Genomic DNA, 25216 nt, shown 5'->3' with positions numbered 1-25216 from the left:
CCCGCGCGTGCGCCGTGCGCAGGCAGCGCACCCAGGCTTGGGCGCTGAGCGTGCGGGCTGGGAGTCGGGGGGAGGCCCAATGCTGCTGGGGGCGAGTCTGTAGCGTGAGGTGCCCTTGAGCTGAAGACCATGAACCGCAGCCGCCAGGTGACGTGCGTGGCCTGGGTCCGCTGCGGCGTGGCCAAAGAGACTCCGGACAAGGTGAGGCCTGGTCGCTGGAAGGTAGGGGGAGCGGCCTCTTCGCAGCATCCTCGGTCAGCCCCGCCTGGAGAACCGGGACCCTCTGCATGCGGACTTGGCCTGGCTGCTGTGACTGGACGGGGTGAGGCCGGCTTTGGCCTGATTGTCGTGAGGAGGCCTGAGGCTCCCCAGGCCTGGGAGTTGGGGGCCGCGCCCCCTCACGGTCCCCTCCCCCGAGTCCAGCCCCACCCCCGAATTGGTCGGCACGTGGACCTCCTCGGTGGGAGGATGGCGGGGTGTTCCTCAGAGTGGGAAATCTCCCCAAAGCCTTCTTGACAGCACCCTGGCTTCGCGCACACCCCAGTGCGTTTTCAGGCATAACGGGAAGAGGGAGCACGTGTGTGAAACCACTTTCCACTCCTGCGTTCGGAGGAGTGAGCGGGGATGAGAGGTGTAGGTTAGGAAAACTGGTGTGGAGACCATGATGCCGTGAGGCCCGGAGTTGAATGAGGAATTTTCTGCAGCGATCCAAGTGAGATGTTGATGGCGGCAGTGGGGGATGAGAGGTAAACGTGACACATTATGAAGGAAAGACCTACAGAAGTTACAGAATGAGTCTGTAGTGGAGGTATGACTTAAGTTGTTCAACTGATACTGACAAGTGCTTTCTGCGTTTTGGGCATTGTTCAGGGTCTGGAGATAGGCATAACAAAACAGAAAGATTCCCGTCCTTTATGGAGTTGACAAGTGCATGTATGTCAGTGGGAGTAAAGGAAGGGGCGGGGCGTTGGATTGAATGTAATTGGGCCGGTGATGACCAGAGATGAGAAGTGAAAGGAATGTAAGTGGCTGGGACGTCCAATTAACAGGAATGAGGGATTGGAATAGTCCCCGGGAGGTGTAAATTCCACTAAGGCACAGACTTGCTTGTTTTATTCACCAGTGTTTGGCTCCAGTGCATATTTATAACGGGGCCAGAAAATGATCTCATTAGAAGTTATTGAAGGAGGTAATAGTTGTTAGTAAAAAGGGATATATAGGCTTTTAAAGGCTATACGAGTTCCAAACATGTCAACATACTGGAACCACTTGGGGGCGCTTCAAAAAATACTGATGCCTAAGATGTCTGGCTGGCTCAGTTGGTGGAGCATGCGACTCTTGATCTCAGGGTCATGAGTTCAAGCGCCCCCCCACCCCCTATTGGGCATAGAGCTTACTTAAAAAATACCGATGCCTGTGGCCCACTCCCAAATACGTGATGTAATTGGTTTGGAGTGTTCAAAGATTTCCCCCATGTGATTCTAATTGCCAACATGTTTGGAAACTGCTTGAAGAGGTTATAGGTAGAAGTGGTGAGTTTATGCTACAAAATCCCAGAGAGACCCAGATCAATGAGAATAATTAGAAAAATAAGTATCTTAAAAGGGGGGGGGGGCGGTGCCTGGCTGTCTCAGTCCGTTAAGAGTACGACTTCAGTTCAGGTCTTGCTTTCGCAGTCCATGAGTTTTTGAGCCCCTCGTCGGACTCTGTGCTGACAGCTCAGAGCCTGGAGCCTGCTTCGGATTCTGCGTCTCCTCTCTGCCTCTCCCCCACTAACACTCTGTCTCTCAAAAATAAATAATCGTTAAAAAAAAAAAAGAAAGAAAAAGAATTATCTTTTAGTTAAACTTAAAAACCCTTGGTTTCTGGAACAATGGAATGTCACCCCTCGAGGATTTCCATATTACTAGAGGTGGTTTAGTGCAAACTGAGTGAGTGACTGATTCATACAAGGATCCCTACCATAAGCTGAGCATTGAACTATATGCATAAACACACAATGACAAGTTGGTTTCTGTCTTCAGGGAGTTTACAGTTTAGCACTGATGGGGTATTTTAAAAGGTACTGAAGCACTGATTAGGCGAAAAACTGCAGTTTTGAAGAGAATGATTCCAATTTTGTACAGGATCTCCCAAGTGGAGAGGGTCTTAACGGCAGCTAGAAAGATGGAACTGGAGTGTGGGGCTAGAGGGGAGAGTTTGGGGTAATCAGTTTGTAAGTGGTAGTTTTAGTATTCCGAATGAATGAGCTTCACAAGAAAGCAACAGCATGATGAGTGAATCGTTGGCAGTGAGAACCAGAAAATGAGCAGGAGAGCAAGGCAAGGATGGTTTGTTTAGGAATACCCACAGGGAAAATGAGAAGTAACCAAGAAGACAACAGAATAATTAAAAGAAATGAGATGGGCTATCATAGAAGTCAGTTTATGCAAGTCAGTCTTTTTTGGAATGTCTGGGAAGAGGTAGACTGAGCACAATTTTTTTTAACAGTTTGAGGTAGGAAAGGATTTAATTACATAAAGACATGTGAAAACTCCCATTTACAGTGAATTTAGAGAGTCTAGATTGAAGTTTAATTCTTGATGTCTTTTGAAGTTATATTTTACATTAGTTTGCAAACTTCTTTGTAATTCAGAGATTTAGAATGATTTCCTTAGCCATGTCTCAATGAAATGTTTGCTCTCTTACAGGTAGAGCTTAGTAAAGAAGAAGTAAAACGTCTCATTGCTGAAGCAAAGGAAAAATTACAGTAAGTTTAAGATTGTTGATAATCTGGGGCGCCTGGGTGGCTCAGTCGGTTAAGCGTCTGACTTCGGCTCAGGTCATGATCTCACAGTTTGTGAGTTCAAGCCCCGCGTTGCGCTCTGTGCTGACAGCTCGGAGCCTGGAGCCTGCTTCAGATTCTGTGTCTCCTTCTCTCTCTGCCCCTCCTCAACTTGTGCTCTGTCTCTCTATGTCTCTCAAAAAATAAAAAAATAAAAAGATTGTTGATAATCTACTTTAGGTAGACTTTAAAGTCTAGGTGAAGTGGAAGTCTTAAACAGTGATGACAGGTGGTCTTGTTATTAAATGGTACCATTTGGGTGATTTCTTTATCTTTTTGTTCCCTTGGCATAGAGAAGAAGGTGGCAGTGATGAAGAGGAGACAGGCGATCCTTCGGAAGATGGCATGCAGAGTGCACGTACCCAGGCACGACCAAGGGAACCCCTGGAAGATGGTGACCCAGAGGACGACAGGACGTTGGATGACGATGAACTGGCCGAGTATGACCTAGATAAATATGATGAGGAAGGTGACCCAGGTTAGAATTCACTCACTTCTTCTGGTTTTTAATCACAAGCTTCGTGTATTAGATCATGCTTCTAGTGTTGCAGACTTTCACTGTGAGATTTCGTTGTCCTTTATGCCAGTTAAATAATCTGGCTCAAGGCTCGGGAAGATCGTGTGTTTCCTAAACTAGTTTAGAAAATAAGTTAACCCACTAATTTAAAATCTAAAAAAAAACACAGTATCATATATTTTATTGTAAGTAGTGAATATAACCTGTAACTTGGGTTGGGGGATGGGCAAAATGGGTGAAGGGGAGTGGGAGATACAGGCTTCCAGTTATGGAATGAATAAGTCATGGGGAGGGGGATGAAAGTTACAGCATAGGGAATATAGTCGCAGGTACTATAATAGCATTGTATGCTGACCGTCAGTAGCTACACTTGTGAGCATGGCATGATGTATAAGAGATGGGAAATCCCTGTGTTGTACACCTGAACCTAATGTAATACTGTGTTTCCACTATACCTGAATGAGTCTCTTTGTGTTAATGAGAGAGTAGTTATTACCCCCATTTTACAGAGAAAACTGAGGCTTACACAGATGAATTAACATTACCAATGTGACACAGCTGCTGAACAGTGGAGCTGAGGGTTGAACATTCTCTTGCTCTAAAGCCTTTATTCTCTCCGTGTACTTCATTAGATGCAGAGAATAGTGTTTTCCTTCGGACTCTGGGTTGTGGGCCCCTAACCTTGCTCCCATCCTGCTAGGACAGAGTGCCATGGGAATACAGAGAAAGGAAGAGCTAACCCAACCTGCAGAAATGGCATTCAGAAACTGCTTCCTCATTATCCCCACACTATGTGGACTGTTGGCTCTTTCTCATCCAGTTGAAATTCCCATGTCTGTTGCCGGTCAAATGTTCAAGACTGAATCGTCCTCTTCCTTAAAGTAGCTTCCCCCAGCAATTAGAGTATCTTTCTTCTCCTGAGTTTTCCATTATTTGGGGTGTACTCTGTGTCACCCTTGCAGATAATGCCATAAGAGAATGCCAGTTGGAAGTACGTTTAGTGGAAAAGGCACAGTAGTGGTTCTTTCAGAGTCATATGGCAAATTAGCATATCAGCAGTTCTCAGAAATCTTGCAATAAAGAAGCCCATTTAACTTTGTGAAACTCATCATTTTTAAAATTTGATTTGGCCAGGCCACCCTTATTTGTATCAATTCTAGTGTTTTAGGGTAATTTTATCTCCACATTTTCAAGGCCACCTCTCTGTAGCACTTTTTAATAATGACTACAAGGAGCAAGTTAGAGAATCTGAGCAGAGTTGTAATATTTTCTAAGAGAGAGCTTCACAGTTTAATTCTTTTATTGGAACATTGTGAATACCAAGACTATCAGATACGCAGTCCAAGATCACATACAAATGGCTTTTAAATTCCTGTTGATTACTCAGTATTTCCTTTCCTGACTAGGGATGATCCAGTTAGTTATGAAGTAGACAGTTGGAGTTTAGTCTAAATATTGGATACTGTAGGAGAATGCTTTCGTCAAAATGACTTACTGGTTTCAATTTATGAATTTTTACAGATACTGAAACTCTTGGTGAGTCTCTTTTGGGTCTTACAGTCTATGGAAGTAATGATCAAGATCCTTATGTTACTCTGAAGGATACGGTAAATACTTACATGGCTTTTCTAATTATGCTTCTTAGTAAGTCTTTGGGAACCTTACCAAATACATGCTTCTAGTTAATGACTTTTTCTTCCCACTTAGGAACAATATGAACGTGAAGATTTCTTGATCAAGCCCAGTGACAATCTCATAGTCTGTGGCAGAGCTGAACAAGACCAGTGCAATTTAGAGGTGCATGGTAAGTGGGGGACATCGCTTGCAGAAAGGTCCTCTAAGATTAAAATAATCACTATAATAGTTACTATTATGAGTTTTTAGGTGCCAGGTCCTGCTAGATTTCGTTTCAGTTACATGGTTAATTACATATAGTCTACAGAAATTCTGGTCATTGTGCCTGGGCGTGTGTGGTCTGGTCTGTCACTTTGGTATCTGGCTTTATTTATGGAAATAGGTCTCCTGGAAGGTGCTAATGGGGTTTTTAAATCTTTTATCTTAACATTTTTGCCAGTTTTTCACTCCCCTCCTCCCATCCTCCCCCCACCCCCCACTAGAGAAAACCTAGAAGTAAAACAGAATGAAAATGCAGGAAACAATTATAGTCTCATTACCCTATGGTAACTTGTTGCCCTGGTTTTTTACTGCATTCTCTTTTTTGGGTATTTTCTCTCTATGTGGTAAAGATTACCTTCAAAAGACAGGTTTTTATCCTACTTTACACAGTCAATTCAAATATTTCCCTTTTTGCAAAACATTTTATTTCTTCACAATAATTCAGTGCTAAGGTCTCCATTCCTCTGGTCACCTTTCCCAGTTCAAGGAATGTTTGTACCACTGCCAGAGGTGAATGCTTTGAATCTGAAGTAGGCACTGACTTGAATTTTTCATTTGCATTTGGATTTTTGTATCAGATGTATTTAATGTTGATATTTATTCAACAAACATTAAATAACTGTTTTCTAAAAAAAAGACCTTCAGGATGTCTGCAATATTCTGCCTTTAGATTTTCCCTTTTGCTTTTCTTGCCCCTTTTCCCGTGCACACATCCTCAGACATGTCTGTCCTTCTCCAACAGTCTTCTATTCATCTGTCTTTAAAATTCGAAGCTCTACAGATACTGTTAGGCGAAGGCCTTTTATTATAGGAAACATAGCTGCATAGCTCAAAAATTAAAATCTTTAGGGCACCTGGGTGGCTCAGCTGGTTAAGCATCCAACTCTTGGTTTCAGCTCAGGTCATGATCTCATGGTTCCTGAGTTCAAGGCCCACCTCAGGGTCTGCACTGACAGTACAGAGCTGGCTTGGAATTCTCTCTCTCTCTCTCTCTGCCCTTCCATCTCTCTCTCTCTAAATAAATAAATAAATACACACACACACACACACACACACACACACACACACACAAACTAACTTAAAAAAAAGTTAGGGGGGTGCCTGAGTGGCTCAGTCAGTTATGTATCTGACTTGGTTTCGGCTAGGGCCATGGTCTTACAGTTTGTGAGTCCAAGCCCCACATTGGGTTCTGTGCTGATGGCGCAGAGCCTGCTTGGGATTCTCTCTCCTCTCTCTTTGACCCTCCCCCACTTGAACGCACATGCTCTCCCTCACTCTCTCTGTCTCTCAAAAGTAAACATTTTAAAATATATGTATTTTTTAAAAATTAAGATCTTTATGTTTAATGTTTTTTGGCATCTTCTAGGTTACTTTGTCACTTATTCGATTTCGTAGCTTGGATTTCTGGAACTCTTTAAGGCTGCCTGCAGGAAGCCTGTAGATTAAGCCATTTTAATCCCATAGCCCATTGTGGATCTATTTATAAAATGAAAAGGCTTTAAATAGCAGGTACCTCAGTGTGAAGTTATTCTTTTTTTTTTTTAATTTTTTTTAACGTTTATTTATTTTTGGGACAGAGACAGACAGAGCATGAACGGGCGAGGGGCAGAGAGAGAGGGAGACACAGAATCGGAAACAGGCTCCAGGCTCTGAGCCATCAGCGCAGAGCCTGACGCGGGGCTCGAACTCACGGACCGCGAGATCGTGACCTGGCTGAAGTCGGACGCTTAACCGACTGCGCCACCCAGGCGTCCCTGTGAAGTTATTCTTCTAATGATCTTTGATCTTTATGTATTTCAAATGAAAACCATGTTGGTGAAATTTTTAAAAGACCATTTTTTTTTTAAATGTTGGCTCTGTGCAGCTATATCTCGCCATCTCTCTCTCTCTCTTTAAGACCAATTCTAATTTCAGAAAATTGAAACTGTTCACGTTTGCCATCGATTTTTATACATTCTGTGTGAGCTTACTGGAGTCATTCCTTTGAATTTAGTATCAGGAGTTAAGTTAAATAAAGCAGTTGCATTCCCTCTTCCTTCTAAGCTAGGTCAATAAGGATATATTTTATTTGGATTTGGTTGGATCTCCAAATTATTCAGCATATCTCTAATCAAGAATGAGTTCAAGGGGTGCCTGAGTGGCTCAGTCGGTTAAGTGTCCAGCTTTGGCTTAGGTCAAGATCTCGTGGTTCGTGAGTTGGAGCCCCACAGTGGGCTCTCTGCCATCAGTGCAGAGCCTGCTTCAGATCCTCTCTGTCCCCTTCTCTCTCCACACCTCCCCTGCTCATGCACGTGTGCTCTCTTTTTCTCAAAAATAAACATTAAAAAAAAAAAAATTCAAAATTGCACTCTAAAGCTGATCTGAATGTTGATTTGACATGGTTAAAAGAAGATTGTTTTGAAGCAGCCTTATCCTTTTTATCTAAAATGTAAGCTGAGTACATTGACCATAGTTGAGATTCTTGCAGGATCACAAGCTTATCATTTTGAACATATATCTCAATGTGAAGTCATATGGAAGTCACGTGACATGGAATCTGCCAATCCCAGGATCTATCCCAGATGCAGAAGTTTGAGGACTTTTTTCTTTTTTAATTTAAATTCCAGTTAATATACGTATAATATTAGTTTCAGGTATACAATATAGTGATTGAACGCTTCCATATAATACCTGGTGCTCATCACCACAAGTGAACTCTTTAATCCCCATCACCTATTTTACCCTTTCTCTCCACCCCCCCTCCCCTCTGCTAACCATCACTTTGTTCTCTGTAGTTAAGAGTCTTGGTTTGTCTCTCTTTTTTCTCTGTTGCTCATTTATTTTCTTTCTTAAATTCCATGTATGGGTGAAGTCATACAATATTTGTCTTTCTCCATCTGACATATTTCATTTAGCATGATGCTGTCTAGCTCCATCCATGTCACTGCAAATGGCAAGATTTCATTCTTTTTTGTGGTGGGGTAATGTTCTATTGTGTGTCACACTCTACATCTTTTGGGTTTTTTAAGTTTATTTTGAGCGAGGGAGGGGCAGAGAGAGGGAGAGAGAGAATCCCAAGCAGGCTCCGCGCTATCAACACAGAGCCCTCTGTGGGGACTCATTCTCACAAAACGTGAGATCATGAGTTGAAATCAAGAGTCAGACTCTCAACCGACTGAGCCACTCAGGTGCCCCTATACCATATCTTTTTTATCCATTCATCAGTCAGTGGACACTTGAGCCGTTTACATAATTTGGCTATCGTAGGTAATGCTGCTATAAACAAGAGGTGTTATAAATAATAAGAATTCACCATAGCTGCACTTTCAGTTTCATGGAGGAAGACTTTATTAATTATAAGGAAAAGGAAGTATAAGTAAACAAGAGGGAGAGAATTACAGTAAACAAAGAGGGAGAGGTGTAGAGAACAGAGAAGGCTTAATACATCAAGTCGGGTACTTATAATAGCCAACCTTCCGGCTGGGGAAGCCCAGCGGCGAACAGCCTGGTTGGAGTCCCAATTGAGGTTCCTGGGCAGAGTGTCCCCCAGGTGAGATTTCCAACTAGCTGCTCCCTAGGGGCAATATACACACACACACACACACACACATACATACATACATACATACATACACACACCACTCAGGTGTGATTTATGTTTAGTCATTAAGTTTGCCTAAGTGCAGTCCCAAGTAAGCTGTTTCTTCCTGTTTCTCTTATGGTATCAACAATCTTAGGAGCCCGGGTGTCTGCATATTCCTCTTCCCTCCCTGATCCACTCCAGGGGGACAGGCTGGTCTGGCTCAGGGAAGAATGTGAGGCACGTTAATCCCTCTCAGTGTCAGGAACAGAAGGGCCAGTTTTGATCCTGAGGCCAGATACAGAGTGTAAGCCAACTAAGCCCCCATGACTGTGTATGTGCGGCTCCAGGCGGAAATGCATAAGTCACACAACATCTGTACAGAACACCAGGGTGCATGTATGTATCACTTTGTATTAGTATTTTTGTTTTCTTTGGGTAAATACCTAGTAGTGCGATTGCTGGATCATAGTAGGGTAACTATTTTTAACTTTTTGAGGAACCTCCACACTGTTTTCCAGAGTGGCTGCACCAGTTTGCATTCCCACCAACGGTGCAAGAGGTTCTCCTTTCTCCACATCCTCGCCAGTACCTGTTGTTTCTTACATCATTGTTTAGCCATTCTTACAGGTGTGAGGTGATATCTCATTGTAGTTTTGATTTGCATTTCCCTGATGATCAGTGATGTTGAGCATCGTTCCATGGGTCTGTTGGTCATCTGGATGTCTTTGGAAAAACGTGTTCATCTCTTCTCCCCATTTTTAATTTGGATTATTTGCTTTTTGGTGTTGAGTTTTATAAGTTCTTTATATATTTTGGATACTAACCCTTTATCTGATACATCATTTGCAAATACCTTCTCTCATTCTGTAGGTTGCTTTGTAGTTTGTTTTTGTTTTTGTTTTTTTTATTTATTTTTGGGACAGAGAGAGACAGAGCATGAACGGGGGAGGGGCAGAGAGAGAGGGAGACACAGAATCGGAAACAGGCTCCAGGCTCTGAGCCATCAGCCCAGAGCCTGACGCAGGGCTCGAACTCACGGACCACGAGATCGTGACCCGGCTGAAGTCAGACACTTAACCGACTGCGCCACCCAGGCGCCCCATGTAGTTTGTTTTTTTTGTTGTTTGTTTGTTTGTTAGAGAGGGCAAGAGCGGGGAGAGGGTAAGAGAGAGAGAATCTTAAGCAGCCTCCATTCTTAGTGCAGAGTCCAACACGGGGCTCAATCCCACAATCCTGGCATTATGACCTGAGCCAGAATCAAGAGTTGGACGCTCAACCAACTGAGCCACCCAGGTGCCCCTGCTTTTTAGTTTTGTTGATTATTTCCTTTGCTGTGCAGAAGCTTTTTATTTTGATGTAGTCCCAGTAGTTTATTTTTGGTTTTGTTTCCCTTGCCTCTGGAGACATACCTAGAAAGTGGTCTGAGGAATCTTTTTAAAAAATCCTTGGCCTCTCTCAATAATGCTTCTTTCTAATAAAAAGCATATTTGGAGGAATTTCTGATTGGGTTCTATTTTATCAGTGTTTCATTATATAATTTTTGAAAGACTTTTTAGTCACTGATTTTAACAGTATTTTTTGCTCCTTAACAGTATAACTGCGAATGATAAGGAGCTGATTCTTTTAGTTGTCCGATTCCAATAAGTAGTCTCAAGAGCTTTATTTACATTGTTGGTCTCTAAATATTAAAGAAGCAATTTAAAAAAATAAAAGTAAGTAATTTTCGACAAGCTTTGAGATTTCTAAGTACGAGTTCTTTCTCTCCAGTATTATTTTCTGTTTCTTCTTATAAGCAGATAGACCTCTAAAAGATCGTAATGAAGTACTCCCTACGGAGCCCTTATGAGTGTTTTCTGTAGCGGGCAGACCGGAAGGTAGGACCGTGTGAACAGTGCGCATGCAGAGTGCTCAGGCAGATGTCCATTCTCTGTCCTTGCTCCTGGCTCCTTGGAGCGCACCAGATGACAGGAATATATGAGATTTGCACAAGTTTTGCTGAGCAGTAACAATTTTGGAGGCTCCTTTTAATGCCATCAAATGTGTCTCACTTTAAGCCCATGGCTCCGGTAGGTTTAATAGGGAGAGTCTGTTCTTTTCAGTGGGATGTGATTTCTTATTGTCATGCAATAAAGTCTTATCCCAATATTTTCAGTTTATAATCAGGAAGAAGATTCTTTTTATGTGCATCATGATATACTGCTGTCTGCATACCCTCTAAGCGTGGAATGGCTGAATTTTGATCCTAGCCCAGATGATTCTACAGGTAACTAGAACAACTCAGATGGCTCAGTGTTTCCTGGTCCTGTATGTGATTCCATAGCATAAGTCATGTGTCCTGTGTGAATGTTTTCACAGTTGATGATTTCTTATGAAGTTAATGTTACTTTATGAAGTTACATAGTTCTTAAAACACAATCACTTAGTTGTTTTGAGTCTGCATGTGTCTGGACATCAGATAAAAAAGAGGTGGCTGCTCCACTGAGGGCAGAAGAACAGGGCCTGACAGCATTAGCCTCTGTAGAACTGGGTGAAGTTTAAAAAAAAAAAAAGCCCAGCATAAAATAGCATGAAGTGTCCAGGAGTTTAATGGCGTGACTGTTTTCAGAAAACATCAAGTAAAACCAAAATGAAGAGAGAATTAGGTTCTCATGTTGGTGTTTTTGGCCACAGCTGCACATTACTAGTTGCACCCCCTTCTCCCTAAGAAAGGTGAAATCTGGTAATACTCCTGCCTTACATCTTGTTGGCCAAGCTTATTCACATTCGTGATCTGATTAGATCTTCCTCCTCACAACACGGGTGGAGGTGGCAGAGGGTTTTTGTTCTCCTGACTTAAGTGAGGACCCTGGGCCAAGAGACTGAGCCCTCGTTATTCAAATTATTGTCTAAGGACCAGCAGCACAGTATTGACATCACCTGGGAACTGGTCAGAAATGCAGACCTAGGGCCCCCCGCTCAAGAATTTCTGAAACAGAATATGGATTTTAACAATATTCAGGTGGTAACACATGCATATGGAAGTCTGAGAGAAACCACTCTGAGCCGTTAGTCTGCAGTACAGTATTTTTAATTATTTAAATCAAACACCTCGTTTCCTCCTGTAGGAAATTACATTGCTGTGGGAAATATGACTCCTGTTATTGAAGTGTGGGACCTTGATATAGTGGACTCTTTAGAGCCAGTCTTCACACTTGGAAGTAAACTGTCAAAAAAGAAGAAAAAGAAAGGAAAGAAGGTAAACAAGTTAATCACTTAAAACTCCAATGACAGAGATAAATTTACTGGTTGGGGGGACAAAGAGCATACACTTTTTCAGTTAGACACTTTGGCGGAACAGGACAGATAGTTATGTAGTTACTGTAGTTTCTGGTTTCAAAAAGCCCGTCCAAGGAAAAACTGATCTCTGATTCCACAAAACTTCCATTGGTACATTATACATCCTTACACAAAACAGTTTACTTACTCTTGGGTTATGATCCTTTTTGATAGGTGGTAACTATTCGTGCTAATATGCTGGTTTTGAACTTTTGAAAAATTTCTATTTAGCCTTTAGTATATTGAATTCCAAATACCCATGGTATTAATTCCTGTAGCTTTGAAAACTTGACTTTGGGGGTGGGGGGTGATATTTATAGAACTGTACCACCTAGATTAAGAACGACTACAGTTTCTCTTCTGTAAGGAGTATTTATCATGGGTCTCTAATAAGAAGACAAGGTATTTCTTTATCTAGGTCTTCAAGCAAGTTTGCTTAAGATGGAACAATAACCTTAAGATTGAAAGAATCTTTCAAATTAACCCATCAATTACAGGGGGCACTTTAATACAAAAAGTAACTAAACAATTATTACAGAGTTCCTCAGCAGAGGGGCATACCGATGCCGTCCTGGACCTTTCTTGGAATAAGCTGATCAGGTAAAAAGCAATAACATTTGGAGGATTGTTAGAGACTGTAACCACTGTCCTCTCACCTCATGCCTACACCTGTCTCTGTGTTGTGCGTTGGGGGTCTCTGTGTCCATGTCTTCTTTCCCTTTCCTGCAGTATGTCCACTTGAAGGCAAGAGCTCTGTTGTCTGTATCCTTGCGGCCCCCACACCACCTGCCAGCTCTATGCTTGGTGGGCATTCGGGCTCGCTACATACGTGGCGAGCAGGTGCCCTCTCCAACACCACTGGAAAAATTGTGTGTGTTGCGGCACCCACGGTGCCAAACTGTATCTCTTCCTGGGAGACGTTGCCCTCACTTCATTTAGTTTTCACAAAATCCCACCCACATTTGTTAAAATTTATGTAATTGTGGTAAAATATACATAATATTTACCATTTTTAACTATGTTTTAAGTGTATGGTTTATTGTTATGCAGCCATCATCGCCATCCAACTCCAGAACTTTTTTCGTCTTCCGAAACAGAAGCTATGTGCCCTTGAAACCAGCTCTCCATTCTGGCCACCCCCAAGCCCTACGACCCATCACTCTACTGTGTGTCTCTGAATTGACTCCTCCGATTACCTCATACGGGTGGAATCCCGGTACCTGCCCTTTTGTGACTGGCTTCTTTCACTTAGCGTGAGGTCATCCATGTTATAGCATGTGGCCAGCTTTCCCTCCTCTTTAAGGCTGAATGATACTCCATTGTACATATAGCCCACATTTTGTTTGTCCATAAATCTGTCCATGGACACTTGGGTTGCTTCTACCTCCTGGCTGTTGTGAATAACGCTGCTGTTTTGCACATTGGTGTAAATAACATGGGTGTACCAATATGTGTTTTCAGTCCCAGATTTCAATTCTTTTGAGTATATACCCAAAAGTGAAATTGCTGGATCATGTGGCAATTCTGTTTACCTTTTTGAGGACCACTCTTCAAGTGCTTATTGGCCACTTGTATATCTTTGGAGAGATGCTGACTCAAGTCCTTTGCCCCATTTTTGAATTGAGTTGTTAGGGTTTTTTTTTATTGAGTTGTAATTCTTTATTCTGGATAGAATCCCTCATCAGATTTACGATTTGCAAATATTTCCCCCATCTGGTGGATTGCCTTTAACTCCTTTGATAGTGTTCTTTGATGCACAGAAGTTTTTAATTTTGATGTAGTCCATTTATTTTTACTTTTGTTGCCTGTGCATTTAGTGTTCTATCCAAGAAGTCTTTGCCAAATCCTTGTCATGAAGCTTTTCCCTTAAAAGTTTTACAGTCTTGGGCACCTGGGTGGCTCAGTCCATTAAGCATCTGACTTCGGCTCAGGTCATGATCTCACGGTTCACGAGTTCGAGCCCTGGGTCAGGCCCTTTGCTGACAGCTCAGAGCCTGGAGCCTGTTTCGGATTCTGTGTCTCCCTCTCTTTCTGCCCCTCCCCCACTCATTCATTTTTCTCTCTCTCTCTCTCTCTCTCTCTCTCTCTCTCAAAAATAAATAAAAACGTTAAAAATTTAAAAAAAAAGTTTTACAGTCTTAGCTCTTGGGTTTAGGTGTCTGACCCATTTTGAGTTAATTGTTACATATGGTTTAAGGTAAGAGTTCCACTTACTTCTTTTGCATGTTTCATCTGCATATCCTTTATATTCATCCTTAACAGTTACCCCAAAAGACCATTTTCCTAATAGCATAGTCGGCTTGAGGGGCTACTAAGGCAAAGAAGGTAAGCATTAGGTTGAGAGGTAAAAACAAACTGGGTTGTCTGAGGCACATGTTCTTAGCATTTCTATTACACAGGATACTTTGGAATTGTGAGCATTCTGGGGAGGATCCCAGCATGCTACCTTACCAAGGGACATCTGCATCTCGTTTGTGTTCGGACCTCTTTAGAGTTAGAACCTTTTGGTTAAATGGACCCAAGAAAGTTATGTAGGTTAGTATCTCCCAAACTTAACCTGCCAGTCAGAATCTTCTGGGTGACCCTTTAAGGTACCGGTTTCTAGGCTCTCATCCTCTCAAGATTGAGTCAGATCTGGAGCAAGGGACCAAAAATCTGTTGTGCTTTGTTTTATTTTGTTTCTGAAAGCTTCTCCAGGCTTTGTCTAAATTGGGCCTGTTCCTGATGAATGGGCAGATAAATAAGAGATCGAATATGAGTGTACCGTGCTTTGAGGAACCTGCTCATTTACAGATCTGAGCTGTCACAGTAATTACAAAAACTAAATTTTTATTATATAGCAGCTGTTACTTTGGGTAACTGGAAGTTTGTTCTGATGGAACAGCCCCTCATCATCAAGCTGATTCCACAGTCCCTGTCCCCAGCCACGGTGGCTCCCTCTTCCCGCTCACATTCTGCCAGCCCCCCTGCTCCTGTTCCGCCCCGTCTGCGCTCACGTCTCCCTCACTGCAGTGCCTCATGTGTCTTCATCCCGAAACTCTTCTGCTTTCTCCATCTTATTTTAGACCTGGGTCTTCCTTTACCCTTTCTTTACCAAAAAGGTGCAGAATGCTTTTAAATACTTTCCATCTCCTGGTGCATAGGGTTTGGGATCATGGTAAAGAACAACATGCTGATGTTGTCTTTGCTGGGGACCTTGGTTTCTCCTAAAATGCTCCCAGTGACCAAATGCATGTTCTCTGCTCGTACTCTTATTGAAGAGTGCTCTTCTTGGGAATGGGTAGCAATTGGGAGTTTTGTGGGGGTGTTTATTTTTAAGCCTCATACAAGAAGAATTTTAATGTGGAAGGAATCTCAGATGTTTGAGAAAGGACTGGGATAAGAAACAAATGTACCGTAAAATTCTTAACTTTCTGCTGTTGGCAATCATTGAATATAAATAAAATATTGGGAATTTAACATTTAGTCTGTGACATGCCAAGGACTTAAAACATTAATGGCTTGTTTATGGGACTTAATGTTAGAAGGTTTGAAATTCGTTGAGTAGGGGAAAAAGCTAACATGATCTGAATACACATGATCATCTTAAAGAGAACCCTACCCGTGTCACTCAAATGGGAGTAATAAAACTGAAAGCAGTTTGTATAATGGAAATACTTCTTGAGGAAATAATATCCAAAAATGAACCCATTGACATTTTAACAGCATACTAGTTTTCTGAACAAATACTACTATCACTAATGACTTGATTCTGTATCAAGCCATGTCAAACTAGATATTGAAGAATGAGCTTTCAATTTCAGGAATATCTATATTTTTACAAGGAGAAAAGGCAGGCAACTAACATCAGGGGCCTACTGTATTCTGGTCATTCAGCCATGTGCTTGAATAGTAATAACTTTAAATTGATTGTAGCATTCTCATTGGTAGGCAAGGGGGTGTGACTGACTTTTAAGTCTTTAGCTAAGTCTTATAGCTAATAAATGGCAGCACCAGAAATCCGTCTCAGGTTTCCTGGGCTCCAAGCCTGTGTTCACTTGTAGAACTACATTATTAGTGCTTGATCCCTAAGAGATAGGCAAATTGGTTTTTCCTATTAATAGCATTTAATGCTTTTTTTGTAAAAAAAAAAAAAAAAAAAGTTGAGGTATAAATTTACATGTCCTAAAATTCACTCTTTAAAGTGTGCAATTCAGTGATTTGGAGTATATTCCCAAAGTTGTACAACGATCACCACTAATTCCCTAACATTTTTATCCAAAAAGCAATCCAAACCATTAACAGTCATTCCTCATTCTCTTGTCCTTCCAGCCCCTGGCAACCACTGATCTTTCTGTCTCTATGGATTTGACTGTTCTGGACATGCCTAGAAATGGAATCATACCATATGTGGCCTTCTGGGTCTGGATTCTGTTACTTTGTATAATCTGTTCAAGGTCCATCCTGTTGTAGCATTTATCAGTACATCATTCCTTTTTATTGCTGAATAATATTCTCTTGTGTGGATATACCATATTTTGTGTATCCATTCACCAGTTAATAGACATTGGTTTGTATTTGCCCTTTGCCTATTATGAATAATGCTACTGTAAACATTCATGAACAGATTTTTGCACAGACCTGTGTTTTCATTTTCTAGGATATATACCTAATTGCTAGGACATATGGTAATGTGTGTACTGTTTACATTCCCACCAGCAAGGTAGCGAATTTTTCTGTTTTGCTGGCACTTCTTGTTTGTCTTTCTCGTTATAGTCATCCTGTGAGTATGATGGTATCCCATGTTTTCATTTCCCTAGTGAACAACTTTTCACATGCTCACCGGCTATATAGATCTTTCGAGAAATGTCTGTTCATATTCTTTGCCCATATTCTAATTGTGTTATTTGTCTTCTATTTAGTTGAGAGTTCTTTATATTTTCTAGAATCGAGTCCTTTATTATCAGATATATGATTTACAAATATTTTCTCCCATTCTGTGGATTGTCTTTTCAATTTCTTGATGGTATCATTTGCAATACAAAAGTTTTTCATGTTGATGTTTCATTTATGTATACCTTTTGTTGCTTAGGCTTTTTGTGTCATATCTGAGAAACCATTGCCTAACCCAGGGTGCAAAGATTTATACCTCTTTTCTTCTGAGAGTTCTATAGTTTTAGCTCTTACATTGGCAGGTCCATGATCTCTTCTGACTACAGTGTGAGATAGGGGTCTAACTTCATTCTTTTGTGTGGGGATATCCAGTTGTCCCTGAACTATTTGTTGAAAATACTGTTCTTTTCCCCACTGACCAGTGAATGATACGAACCTTCTTGTCAGAAACAAATGACCATAAGTTTGAGGGTTCATTCTTCATTCTATTCTGTTCACCTGTGTGTCTATCCTTAAGCCAGTAGCACATTGTTAGGATTATTGTGGTTTTTCAGTCCATTTTGAAATCCAAACTGTGAGCTTATCAATTTTGCTCTTCTTTTCCAAGATCATTTTGGCTATTCTGAGTCCCTTGCATTTTCATATGAATTGAAAAACCAGCTTGTTCATTTTCTGCCAAAAAAAAAAAAAGTTTGCAGGGATTTTGAAAGGGATTAATTGAACCTAGATCAGTGTGTAGATGGCAGAATTTCTGTCTTAGCAACATTGTCTTCCAATCCATGAACATGGGATATCTTTCCATTCATCTAGATACTCTTTCTTTCAGTAATCTTTAGTTTTTTAAATTTGAATTCTTTTTAAAATGTATTCTTAAGTGTTTCATTCCCTTTGTCGTTATTGAAAATGGGATTCATACATTTAGTGCTCTTGACTTTAAAAAAAGATTACCTGATTTTTCTCCTCCCTTTCTCAGAAACGTGTTGGCAAGTGCATCAGCTGACAACACTGTAATTCTGTGGGATATGTCCTTGGGGAAACCAGCAGCTAGCCTTGCCGTACACACAGACAAGGTATGGTGATTGAGTGGATAAAATGGATTCTAAAAAAATCTGGGACACATATTGGCTACAAATAATCCCAAACATTTATGTATGGCTTTTTGTGAATTACAGAATGCTTTGACATACTGTCTTAGTGGATCCTCACAGAGCCCCGTATGATATAATTAATTACCCACCTTAGAGATGCAGACATGAAGACAAAAAGATGAAGTGACTGGAAACACTAGTACATTATAGCATGTTTACCGAGACCCTAAAAAGAGACGGGGGTGTCAGTCACCAGATGAGGTTAAAGAATGTAACAGATGTGTTACTGCAGAACTCGGGGATCTAATGTGCTGGTGTACATTGTGGGGCTTCCAGAGTGTGTGGAGTTGTCCAGGTAGGCTTGGCTACTCCCTGTTTTGTTCTGCACATATTTAGCATTTGAGGGACATGTGCATTCTGTGAAACACAACTTGAGAAATGCTGCATTATGTCCTTTAAGTGACTGCTTTTATTTGAAAATATGTTTTGTCCTTTTGACTATGTAGTACGTTTGTTTCTTTAAATAGTACTACGTTTCAAAGGAAAAATTTATGGAAACATTGCCAAATTGATTCTGTTGAGTATTAAGCAGTTTTACCAAAACCAAACAAACATAGATCTGTTTTTATGTTTCCTTCTTTTAGGTCCAGACTCTGCAGTTTCATCCATTTGAAGCACAGACTCTGATTTCTGGATCCTATGATAAGTAAGAAAACACTGCAGGAGTTATCCCCGTTGTTTATATCCTCTTGATATGATTTAAAAAGTATCACTTGATGCTCAGAATATATTACTGTGTGTTTAAACTTTTATTAATACTTAGTTTTCCCTTTCAACTTTGGTTCTTTCAGTCTGCATGGGAATGTGTTTTTGTCATAATAATGTAGTTCCTAACTAGCAGCTACTTTGATTTTTAGAGGGTGTATGAGTTAGCCATTGCTATGAAACAAGCTATCCCAAAATTCAGTGACTTAAAATAATAAACATTTATTTCCTATACCACTGCAACATTGAGCTAATCTAGGCTAGATTCAATCGGAGGTCTGCTAATCTTGGCTTGTTTTGGTAGGGCCATGAAGATTCTTCATTCTATTCTGTGTGTTTCACATCCTCGTGGGACCAGTGGGCTAGCCCACACATGTTCTCAGGCTGAGGTCAGAAGCTTAGCAGGGATACCAGGCCTCTTGAGACCTAGGCTCAGAACTAGTATACTTCTGTCTTGCTTTCTTGGCCGAATGAGATCACATGGAGCAGGAAATGAACTCTGCCTTTATGGAAGGATTCCAACATTATTGACCGAGGGCATGGATTTAGGGAGAGGTGAAGAGTTAGACCCATTACAGTCCATCACAGAGGGTTTCTAATCATGTGTCTGCATCTTTTTATGGATTGGGTCTGAAGGTAGAGATAGCTAATAGAAGCAAAAACCAATTAGCAGTCTTTGATTCCTCCTTCTTTTTTTTTTTTTTTAATCTATTTTGAGAGAGAGCGAGTGAGCCCAAGCAAGTGTACTTGGGGAAGGAGCAGAGAGAGAGGCAGAGAGATAATCCCAAGCAGGTTCCACACTATCAGCGTGAAGCCCGACGTGGGGCTCATACCCACAAACCAAGAGATCATGACCTGAGTCAAAGTCAGATGCTTAACTGACTAAGCCACCCAGGAGCCCCAGGGTCCTTATTTTTTTGAAGAGTGATAGGTTTATATTTTTTGGTTGGGATTCATTCAGAATCACAAAGGTGTATCCATTAGCTTCCCCCAGCACAGAAACCTACTTGTAGAGAGTAAATGTAGCTCAAACATGGGTTATCTGGCTCTGAGCACTGCTGGGAAAGGGGAAATTAAGAAGTTGTCCTGTCTTTTGCAGATAGGATTCATCTTGTAAGTGGAGGGTTTAGCCTGGAGACAGTTAAGGCTACTGTGATATCCAGAGCCACCAATGCCTTCAAGTGATAGAACCAGAGTCTGCCAGTTAGTGAAAATCAGTTCTTTTCTGCTTTTAGAACCTTAAAACTGTCTGTAAATAATTGGATCTCGAGTTCGCAGGGTTGTTTTATTACCATTTCATTATAAATAAACATACAACATATAGAAGAATTGAACTCTTAAAACCCTGACTTTGCTTGTCTGTGTTCAGGTCAGTGGCTTTGTATGACTGCCGAAGTCCAGATGAAAGCCATCGGATGTGGCGTTTCAGTGGGCAGATTGAGAGAGTGACTTGGAATCACTTTTCACCTTGTCATTTTTTGGTAAGACTACATACTACTGTTTTGCTTATCTAGGTTGCTAATGACTTATTTTTTTAAGTTTATTATTTAGAGAGAGAGAGACTATGGGGGGAGGGGCAGAAAGAGAGAGAGGGAGGGAGGGAGAATCCCAAGCAGGCTCCACACTGCCAGCACAGAGCCTAATGCAATGCAGGGCTTGAACTCAAGAACCTTGAGATTATGACCTAAGTGGAAACCAAGAGTCGGACGCTCAACTGACTGAGCCACGTAGGCTAGGCGCCCTAGTAACGACTCATTTTAATTCCACTGTAGAGAGAATTTCTGAAAAGCTTTTTCTGTTGTTTTGTTTTCTTGAGTAGGCTCCATGTCCAACATGGGGCTTGACCTCATAACCCTGAGATCAAGAGTTGGCATGCTCTGCCCGCTCAGCCTGCCCTGTTTTTCTGTATTAATCTTGTGAAGTATTTAGATCTAAAGATAAAAATAATATTCCACTGACATTTCAATCCATGGAGAAATAACATCCCAGCTTTCATCCAGAAGATTAAAGAAAGTGTGGCACATCCATATAGTTCCTAACTTTCGTAAAGTACATATCTAGTGCTTTATAAATGAGAGAAAAACCACTTTCTTAAACATGTGGACAGTTTTAATAAGGTTCCTGAAACAGTGATTCTGAGAACATTTAATCTCAAAGGTGCTCAGAGGTGCAGTGTCGCTCCCAGCTGTTACCTGAAGCCAGACTCCACTTAACTGTGATCGGGAGTGAGGTCCCAGTTGTATTTGAATGCCGTATTGTACATTGGCTCTCGACACTCCAGCACACATTTCCTGAGGTTATTTGCTGACAAGTTGTCATTGGTACTAAAATCACAAATATTTAGGAAGATGGGAAGGGATTACAATAAAATGGTGTAACCACCTTCCCACGCCTCCCAAGGATGAGACTTCTGTCCTCTTCTGTTTTTGTCCCCTTCCGCAGCCCTGGCTTCAAGACTGAGTCACTTGTCCTTTTTTTCTCCTTTTCCTCTAATGGCTCTTTTGCCCTCAGCTCATATGTAGGCTCAAGTCTCTCCCATCCTTGACTAGGTCTGTCTCTACCTAGTCTGTCCCTTTCTTGGAAGTGTAACAACCCCCTGCTGTCTTCCAGTCCTTAGCAGATTAAACCTTTCCACCAAAATGTTGACACCATTCATCACTTTTCTTCAGAAACACAATTTCCTTGGCTCCTCTGACCTTTGTTATGCCCTCCTCCCTCTGATTCTTCTGTGAGTTCCTCCTCAACATGTACCTTAAATGACTGTGCCCCCCCCCCCACCCCAGGCCTCTGTTCTCTTGGATCTCACCTCTGCTTCCACATCTCTAACTGTAGTCCATACCATGACCAGCACTTTGTCCTCATACCCAACTGCAGAGTTGTCTAAGAGGTGGATTAATTCACGTAGGAACAAATTCAGCTTGTCCACAAGTAAATTTTGTAATAAGCTCCTCAGGTAATAGCTGGGTTTCATTGTAACTTACATTGTTTACCCATTGCTAAGTTTTATTGCCATGTAGCATGATCTTGCCCATCTTCTACTCTTTCCAGGCCAGCACAGATGACGGCTTTGTGTATAATTTGGATGCACGTTCAGATAAGCCAGTTTTTACACTCAATGCACACAATGATGAAATCTCCGGTAAACAAGAATAGTGTTTCATTTCTTGTAACTTAATGGTAAAGTAAATCTTTATGTCAGAGTCTGAACTGATCTTTTATCTTCCTTCAGGTCTTGATCTAAGTAGTCAAATCAAGGGCTGTCTTGTGACAGCATCAGCAGACAAATATGTGAAAATCTGGGACATATTAGGAGACAGGCCAAGTCTGGTTCACTCTAGAGACATGAAAATGGTAAGACTCTCTCTGGGCATTTTTTCTGCTTTTGACCTGTATTGTCATCTTTCCCTAGGAATCACTGCATTAAAGAATGTGGATTTGTTGGGAAGTTAATTTTGAGCTTAGTTCAATTTGGTGCCAGGTTTATGACTTAATCTTTGATTTCCCCTATCTGGCTCCTTTCCCACCTGACATGATTAACAGTTGCTCGGTAAGAAGAGTGGAAAGAGGCTTGTCTGGGACTCAAGTGGAATGGCCACGGTTTTTTTTTTAACTCTAAATTGAGGACCATCCCAGGAAAGCTTGGACCGTTAGGGCATTGCAGCTATTAGGGTCAGCTTATTTAAGCACTGCCTCTTTGCATAACTAGTTTTGACTACACTGAAATTGATTAGCATGTAGTAGGAAAAATTCAGAAATAACCGAATTCATGTAGCAAATATTTAAATGCCAGGCACTGAGTTATATAATTGCATATGTGGATGTTTACAAACGTGAGAAGGTAGGTTACAGACACAATTACATGGTACTATCCTATGCTTATATTTGAATGCTTAAGTCCTTACGAGACCTTGTCCCAAAACTTGATGTGATTATCTTAGTGATTTTTATACTTTTTCGTGTTTGTATTTTCCATAATGTATATGCATTACCTAGTAATAAAGGTAAAAAAATTAGAAGTTTAAAAAATGATTCAGTGGTGACCCATAGTAACATCGTTGCTTAAAAGGGAAAATAAAGTTTCTGGGAATACTGAGCAGATTAGAGACCTGAGTGCACATATCCTCACAGAACAGCCGTATCATGCCGAACTTGTCTGGCTTCATTTTGTAATATTCCTTCCACCTTGACTCTGAACTACTTCATAGGCTTAAAAGAGATACCGGTGAATTGGTTCTCTGTTCCCATTCAGATAGGTTCATATAGATAGGAACAGGGCTTTACATTGGGGTTTTTTGGAAAGACTGAAATCCTTAACCTTCTGTTTTCTTCTTCCCAGGGAGTTCTCTTCTGTTCTTCCTGTTGTCCCGATTTGCCATTTATTTATGCTTTTGGAGGTCAGAAGGAAGGACTTCGGGTCTGGGATATAAGCACAGTCTCATCAGGTAAGAATCTTAATTTCCTTTTTCTGAATGAGTTCTCTGTGGGCTAACACAGAGTGTGTGGCTCGAGTATATTCGGTAGATCCAGCGTTCATCCTGTAATATAGTCTGCTTGGGAAATAGACGAGATCACATTTAATTTGGAGATGTTCATATTCACAAATCTGTCTTCATAATTTAAATGTAAACTGCTTTAAAAATATTTTATGACAAAATTTGAATTTCTAGAAAAGCTGGAAGGAAATGTAACATGGTCTCAAAGAACAGCCCTCCCCTTCCCAGTGTGAATCATCTGCCTTTTCTCAACTACTTTGTACAAAGTCCTGCCTTCCTCAAGAGACCACTCACCTCCCTTCAGGGGAACCTGGCCGCTTATTTATTATTTGGAGTTAATCTGCATAGAAGACATAGCTCCACTGATTCCTGAATCTTCCATGTAGAGAAAAGGTCCTAAATCCATAAAAAGTTCTCTGCTGGTTATGATACAGAGAAAGATGAAAGAAGAGACACTTTATCAAGGTGGATTACATAATCCAGGACAAGACAAAACACAGAATAAATGGTAGACCAATCTAAAACACTATTAACATCATTCAGAATGTTACCTTGGACTTCTTGGTAATTTCATTTCCCATTTATAAAGCATTAAATATATTTTCATAAACTAATTTCCACACTAGGGCAGAGAATCATACTGTTCATCTCTACATCTCTATTTTATATTACAGGTTCTTAATTTTCTGATCTGGTAATTTCTTAACTATTTGTGTTTTAGTAAATGAAGCATTTGGAAGACGAGAGAGGCTTGTTCTCGGCAATACAAGAAGTTCATCTATTAGTGGCCCTTTTGGGAGCAGGAGCTCAGACACACCAATGGAGTCTTAATGAGGATCGTAAACTTTTTATTACTTTAACTCCGTTTTTTAAAAAGCTAGCCTAAAAACATCCATGTATGGCTACGGCCATGTAGTGACTGAAACAAATTTCATCTCCTACTGCCAGACATTCTCCTGCAGCTATGGGGGCAGCACAAACAGGGTTGATCTTTGTGCTTGCCTTTTAAATGTGGTGTTTAGGGCTCCCACTGCATTTCTTAAAGAGGGTAATAAAAACAAAAAAAGTCTTTAAAAAATAATTCCTTAAATATGCCATCTGTCATAGGTAACCTAGGTTTGTAAAATAGTCATTTATGGAATTTTAGAAGAACAGTGATTTGGCCAAGATTTCACACTAGCCATGAACACCCAGGAATTGTTCTCTATGCTACTTGTAAAGTTTAATCACTAAATTAAAAGTGGCCTGCCTTCCCCCCCCCCCCCCCCAGCATGGTATTCATTGTTATCAAAGACAGGGGGCACAACATTATGATGGTATCAGTCCAACAAGAGGCTAGAACATCCCTAAATATCACAACCTAAATATATAAAGCAAATATTAACAGACCTAAAGGGAGAAATAGTAATACAACAATAGTAGGGGACTTTGGCCTTAACAGACATGTACAGAACATTCCCTCCAGAAGTAACAGAATACACATTCTTCCCAGGCACACATATCACATGTACCACAGAAAGCTTTAATAAAAAATAATTTCCACACTAGGGCAGAGAATAAATTGCAGAAAATTGAAATACCAAGTATCTTTTCTGACAATAGTATGAAACTAGAAAATTACATGAAGCAAACTGGAAATTTTTCAAATATGTGGAAATTAGATAACAGGCTACTGAACAGCCAATAGATCAAAGAAGAAATTAAAACATACCTTGGGACAAATGGAAATAGAATATACCCAAACTTCAGGGATACAGCAAGAGCAGCTCTAAGAGAAGTTCACAGCAATAAATGCCTATATCAAAAAAACAAGCTCTCAACCTAATTTTACAACTCCAGGAACTACCAAAAAAAAAAAAAAAAAAACGAAGCCCAAAGTTAGTA

General features: G+C 40.9%; 1 protein-coding gene across 1 annotated transcript; it reads left to right on the top strand.

Moving 5' to 3' along the window:
• On the top strand, positions 1-25216 carry PWP1 (PWP1 homolog, endonuclein). Its single transcript, XM_040490985.1, has 15 exons — positions 1-201; positions 2691-2749; positions 3118-3302; positions 4863-4948; positions 5049-5145; positions 10952-11062; positions 11904-12034; positions 12653-12714; positions 17960-18056; positions 18719-18780; positions 20209-20320; positions 21888-21978; positions 22069-22190; positions 23176-23281; positions 24054-25216. The coding sequence occupies exons 1-15, from the start codon at positions 130-132 to the stop codon at positions 24161-24163; spliced, it is 1503 nt and encodes a 500-aa protein (XP_040346919.1). The 5' UTR covers positions 1-129; the 3' UTR covers positions 24164-25216.

The sequence above is a fragment of the Herpailurus yagouaroundi genome, unplaced genomic scaffold (assembly GCF_014898765.1).
Source record: "Herpailurus yagouaroundi ecotype Mexico unplaced genomic scaffold, PumYag 182, whole genome shotgun sequence".
Taxonomy (NCBI): Eukaryota; Metazoa; Chordata; class Mammalia; order Carnivora; family Felidae; genus Herpailurus; species Herpailurus yagouaroundi.
This window is presented reverse-complemented; position numbering and strand designations above follow the sequence as displayed.

Excerpts from the sequence above, each read along its gene's own strand:
- PWP1 (XM_040490985.1), top strand. The coding sequence starts at position 130 with ATGAACCGCAGCCGCCAGGTGACGTGCGTGGCCTGGGTCCGCTGCGGC. Across the intron at positions 12,715-17,959 it reads TCTTGGAATAAGCTGATCAG|AAACGTGTTGGCAAGTGCAT; the intron begins GTAAAAAGCAAT and ends TCCCTTTCTCAG. Across the intron at positions 23,282-24,053 it reads TATAAGCACAGTCTCATCAG|TAAATGAAGCATTTGGAAGA; the intron begins GTAAGAATCTTA and ends TTTGTGTTTTAG.